Raw genomic sequence first — 6,000 nt, 5'->3', positions numbered from 1 at the left:
TGGGCCTGGCTTGATAAAGAGGGGCATGCCCACATTATTTCATCTAGGCTTGGCCCGGGCAAGGAGAAAACATGAGGTGAGAGACACTGAAATTTTTAGATAAAGTGAATTGTGCAACAGGGATAATCTGGAGAGGTGGGTCAGAAGGAGAAAGGCAGGCAGTGAAGGGAGGAGGTGGGATCAGGGAAAAGAGGTGAAAAGTTCCGGGTTAAAATAAGTACAAACGAACAGAGATGGCGCTGCTGCTAGAGGTACCTCCCATGCAGCAGCGAATCTGCTGCCCACACCCTACCCTGTCTTCATCCCTACCTGACCCAGGGTACCCAGGAGCCAGGAAGGGGTTCCCAGACAGCAACCTTACCTTCCCCCAGAGCCTGGACCCTACCTGAGGCTCTGGAGCCAGGTGCTGGGGGAACACGCAGGGTAGAGTGGGCAGGTGCAGGGGACGCACCCAGCCTGCTATACAAAGGCACTGGTGGTGGAGTTGATGAAGATGGGAGCGCTGCTTGGCTGGATCAGCTCATACAGGGTCAGACATGTCCCTACCACAAAGCCCATGAAACCCAGGATGCTGATCAGGGCGTCCTTGACAATGGTGATGGGGCTCATGCCCTCCGAGTAGTAGGTGGTGATCTCCAGGAGGGGCGGGATGATGAGGGCCAGGGCACTGCTGCTCACGGAACCCACCAGGGAGATGACCAGGTCCAGGCGGGGGATGAGGATGGCCAAGATGCCTGTGGGAGAGAGGACACGCCTGCTGAGGGCCACCCAGAGCTGGGAGAGGCCACCTCACCATTCAGCAAATCTAGCAAGTCCGTCTCACAGAAGGGGGAGCTCCAAGGAAGCCAAAACGTAATCCAGCTCAATTTCTCATTGCGCAGATGAGAAAACTGATGCCTGGAGAGGTGGCCTAACCCGGGACTCACTGCAAGGTAGGCAGAATTGGGATGGGAACCCAGATCTCCCAGCTTCTCCTGTCACAGTCTGTGACTTCCATCTTTCTGAGGAAAAGGAGCCAAATTACATTCCAGGGCAATCTGGTCCTATCAAAGGAGAGCGAGTGGAGAGCAGAAAAAGAGGCAGGCCTTTTCTGAGCGACTGCTCACCTTCTTATCCCTGAGGGTACCTCCAACACAAACCTCTCTACTTGAAAGACAAGAAACGAAACGGTGGGCTTGGGGGGACCCTCCTTCTGAACAATCCCATGTACGCCCCATGGCATAGAGTGCTTTCACGCAGTGAAAAGAAGCAGATCTCTATGCAGGCTGACCTCGAGAGCAAAGCCCCCTACGAAGACTGCATTCCTGTGTTAGGACAAGGCGGTGGCTTCCACACCTGACACTTAGCCCAGGTGTATGTGAAGAGGGTGCAACAGATGATAAAGATGAAATGAGGACTGCACGAGGAAACGCCACAGCTTTCCATAGCACACCAACACCTCTACCACCAGCCAGCTAGTCAGACAGTGCTGTTTAAATCCAAGCAGAGGACTTCCTCCATTGCCCACTGACCCTACGACTTGCCCTAACTCAGCTCTCCACTCGGGGGGCGGGTAGCGGTGAAGGCCAACGTTTCATTGGTTTATTGAGGATTATGGGCTCTGGAATTGGGCACTAGTGTTTGGACTCTGGCTCTGTCTTGAGTGACACATGGCTCTTTTCCCCAATTTTCTTGTTGACGAGATGAAGATATAGAAGCTCCCGTCAGGGAGGTCGTGATGATCAAAGGAGGTTACACAGGCACTTAAAAGGCCTGGTGTACACCAGGCACACAATACAGTTAATATTATCAGTAGTAGTGTATATTTCGTTGCTCATGGCAAGTGCACCGTTAACTTGCTAATAATCAAATTATTTTGATGAATCGTCTTCCCCGTTGCTGGGCTCTGGCCAGCAGTTCTGAGCATTGAGACAGTAATCCAGAGCACATGTATCTCCTCCCTGATCTCTATAAGAGACTCACACTGGACACAGTAGACTCACACTGGAGGGTTTCAATCCTACATTCATTTCATAAAGCAGAAGCGAGGTCCAATTGCTCTGAGGAAGGCATCACAGTGGTGAGACGCCAGAACGTCTTAATCCTGTGCAGCCGACTGTACCCTCCAAATGGACTATTGGAATCGATTGCTGCTCCTTTGGGTGAGCACCAGATGAAAGCAGTGGGCTGCATTTAGAGGCCAGGTTTTAAGAGAAACACTCACTTTTTTGCCTGGAACACCACTCCATGCGGGAAGGCAAGAGGCAGGCTGGGAATTGGGATGAGCAGAGCCACGTACCCATCTCACATTCACTCACTCTGCAGCCGTGCTGTACAATAACGCCACTGTCACTAGCTATCCAAATCTGAATGAACTCGGTCCCCCAGTCACACTGGCCACACTGCAAGGACTCAACTGCCACCTGTGCCTCATGGCTACTATCCTGGACAGCACAGACCCGGAGCACTCCCATCACGCAGAACGTCTACTGTCTAGCAGACGGCACTGGGAAACAACCACTCGCTGAGCTGAATTCGCCTCCGCTCCATAGGTACAGACCTCCACAACATTATTATGGTCTCTGTGGAAAGACAGCCCTGAAGAATTTACATGATAGAAACTGACAAGAGCTGGAACGAGGGCCTCAAGCCCCTGATTCAGTAACATCATAGACCTGATGATCAAGAAAATACAGAATAGGATGAGCAGGAGGAGGGAGAACAGGGGATCCGGCTGATCAGCAGAAAGATCCTGTCTGTGAAGAACTGAGGGGTTCAGATACCAGATTAGCTTTCCCAGAGACACACCACAATGATGAGGTAGAAAATCCAGTACAGGTCAGCCCTGACCCCTCTCTGCTTTTCAGAGGACTCCAGACAAGGATTCTGAAGCCTGATAACAAAAGGAGGTACAAGGAAAATGAGTTTCAGATCTGCCTATGCTGCCCAGGGCTTTTCAACCCCAGGGCAATCCCTTCCTCTTTCTTTCTTCTACGCTGAACCATCACGGCAATTATCTCGGAATACCCTCAACTGTTCTGAAGCCTTCAGAGTCTACCAAAGATATAAGCTTTTAACTTGCTCTGCAAGTTTAAAATAGTCTGTTTCAGCCTTCAGCTATTTCTAAATAGAGTTGATGATATCCCTCAAACCGTCAGGGTTGAGTTTGGAGGAAAGTTGGAAGTGTTTGTAGGTTGATGACAAAATGATGCTCTCATCACAGAAAACCTAAGACAACAAGAGCTGATCTGCTGTGTAACCTGGAGTAAGACACTTGCCCTCTCTGGGGTCTGGATCTCTCTGCCTAATGTTTAACCACACAGTGGTGGCTCCAGATGTTTCAGTTCAGGTGAGCAGTGGGGTGGAAACAGCTGAGGCAGTCATCAGATCTGAGCCTTGGAGAGTGTGGTTAAGGGTCTGGACTCAGAACCTAGGCTCCAACCTACTACTGACCAGTCAGTTACTTAACCTAGTTAAGACATCTTCCCTACTGCTAAATAGGGATGGTCAAATGAGATCATTCAGGTAAAGAACTTGGAGTACTACACACATAACAAAGGCCTCATAAATGTTAGCTAACAGCATTACCCATCCCTGCTCAGGAGCAGGTTGCGTGTGACCTGGGGTGTGGAATCAGCTCCCATTCTGAGCCTTAGTTCATTTACCCATGGAGTAAGGTGACTTCATTAACACTGGATGATCACTTGCATCGCTGAAATTTTAAGGAACTGCACAATGCAGATTTAGTCACCTGGGAATGTGTTCTGGAATATGTCCCTCAATTCACTGTCTGGGAAGTACCATGTGCTGCTCCAGAGTGGTACAGCTGACTGACAGGATTCCATCTTAGAAGACATGGTTGGGCCAAAAATGTAACTTCTAGCCCCCCTGCCCCCGACTAGGGCTTCCCTGGTGGCTCAGTTGGTAACGAATCCGTCTGCAATGCAGGAGACCCAGGTTCAATTCCTGGATCGGGAAGATCCTCTGGAGAAGGAAAGGGCAACCTACTTCAGTATTCTTGCCTGGAGAATTCAATGGACAGAGAAGCCTGGAGAGCTACAGTCCATGGTGTCACAAAGAGTCGGACATGACTCAGCTACACCACCACCAAGTAGCTCTGGTTTTGTACTATTACAGGAAGTGTGAGTTATTCCTCCTGGTCCCTGGGATGCTCCAACCACTAAAGAGAAAGCAGGCGTTTATGCTGAGACAAGTATCTGGAGGAGACAAGTCAGAGGACCTGCCCAGCCCCTCCCAGTGCTGAGGGTCTGTCCTCTCCTTTCCTCTTGCATATTGGCCTGGAGGACAGATGGGTACTTCATGATATGAGCTAAGTGAAGTCACATGTGCTCCACTCTGATAAGAATTAAGTGAAAACAGAAACATAAGCTTGCAAGATCAGAATCTTTTCTCAGATTGGATGGAAATGTTCCATTTCATCATGACTTTAAAATAGCAACCTGAAAACTTGTTCTTGACTTGACTACCGATATAAAAGATAAGTATGTTTAACACAAACGTCCTTAATAGAGATATTTTTTAAAGGGCAAAATTTTTAAAAGCCAGGACCACAGGGCTGCAAAGGGAGGACCCTCTTCCTGTCCTAGCTTGACCGGATACACAGTTGAACCCTAAATGCAGCCTGACACTGGAGAAACATAATGAGGGGAGAAGGCAGGAAGAATGAACTTCCCATTAGTTAATACACTGGGGGAGGAGGAAGGGAGAAGGACCCAAACGGAGGGCCTAATAACCAAGGCCTCTGTTTACCAAACACCAGGCAAACTCAGTTCAGTTCAGTCGCTCAGTTATGTCCAACTCTTTGCGACCCCATGGACTGCAGCACACCAGGCTTCCCTGTCCAGGCAAACTAGATTTCACTAATTCCAGAGATGGGAATCAGGTACTCAGGAAAGATATGGGAGCAACTAAAACCTCTTCTAACACTGAATGTCTTTACTCCATGAGATAAAGCCCTTAAGAAAGAGAAACCCAAGAAGGCAGATGCCTCAGGAAGCAGCCAACTGGGAACACCCTCTCCCTGTGCTCAGCTGCTCAGTTGTGTCTGCCTCTTTGCAGCCTCAAGGACTGCAGCCCACCAGACTTCGCTGTCAATGGGAATTCTCCTGGCAGGATTACTGGAGTGGGTTGCCATGCCCTCCTCCAGGAACCCTCTCCCTACTCCCCCACAGAAAAAGCATCTCATACAAAGAGGGTCAAGATAGCACACTCCCCACTGGCAGGCAGTTCCCCAGCCCCCTGCAGCAGCCTAGCTATGACATGAACAGCTTAGCTGTTGGCCCTGAGAACGGGCAGATCACATGATTAGTCAAGAGGGCTCCAATGGTATTGCAAAACATCTTCCCTTTGGGTTAAGAGACACTGAAAATGTGATCTTTTAACTGCTGAAGCAGCAGGAGGCCAACAGCCATGTTTAGAGAAGGAACTGACTGGAATTCTGAGCCTGTGGTTTTAGACCACAACAGAAAGAGTTGACTTAGGCACAGAGCAGAGAAAGCACTTAAGAGACAAGCACACTGGCAGAAAGCCCTTGGACACTTACAGCTCCTGTGTCCAGAAGTGCTTACTGCTGTTTATTACCATCAGTGTAGGTGAAGCTCACCTGTGTGGCTCTCAAACGGCTAGAAATCTGTCTTTAAAATTAATAACACTCTTGAACAGAATGTATAATTTCATTTAGTGGGAGTATAAATTTTAAAAACAATACAAAAACAAGGGAAACAACCTACATGTCCAGTGTTAAAGGAGCAGTTTCGTAAACATGATCTACCAATAAAATGGAATATCGTGCAGTCATAAAAAATATTTTCAAAGATATGTATAGTCATGAGACAATTTTAAACAAAATGCCAAAGACAAAGTCACATGTATATGAGGACTGCAATTATTTATAAAAAGCACCCATGGGGATTAACACAGAAGACAAAACGCAAAAGTTATTTTAAGTCACTGGGATATTGGGAATTGCTTTTTCACTTACTCTAGATCTAGACAATCTTC

The 6,000-nt window shown here is 48.4% G+C and overlaps 1 protein-coding gene across 1 annotated transcript in view; it reads right to left on the bottom strand.

Annotated features, from left to right (window-relative positions):
• Positions 1–459: 459 nt before the first annotated feature.
• SLC36A1 (solute carrier family 36 member 1) overlaps positions 460–6,000 on the bottom strand; it is a 44,354-nt gene continuing 38,813 nt past the window's right edge. The window contains exon 11 of the mRNA XM_052642858.1: positions 460–734. Within this exon, the coding sequence (XP_052498818.1) occupies positions 460–734 (275 nt within the window). The remainder of the gene's footprint in view (positions 735–6,000) is intronic.

This window comes from Budorcas taxicolor, chromosome 7, assembly GCF_023091745.1.
Source record: "Budorcas taxicolor isolate Tak-1 chromosome 7, Takin1.1, whole genome shotgun sequence".
Lineage (NCBI taxonomy): Eukaryota > Metazoa > Chordata > Mammalia > Artiodactyla > Bovidae > Budorcas > Budorcas taxicolor.
Note: the sequence above shows the minus strand (reverse complement) of the source record. Positions and strands in the feature narration are given on the sequence as shown.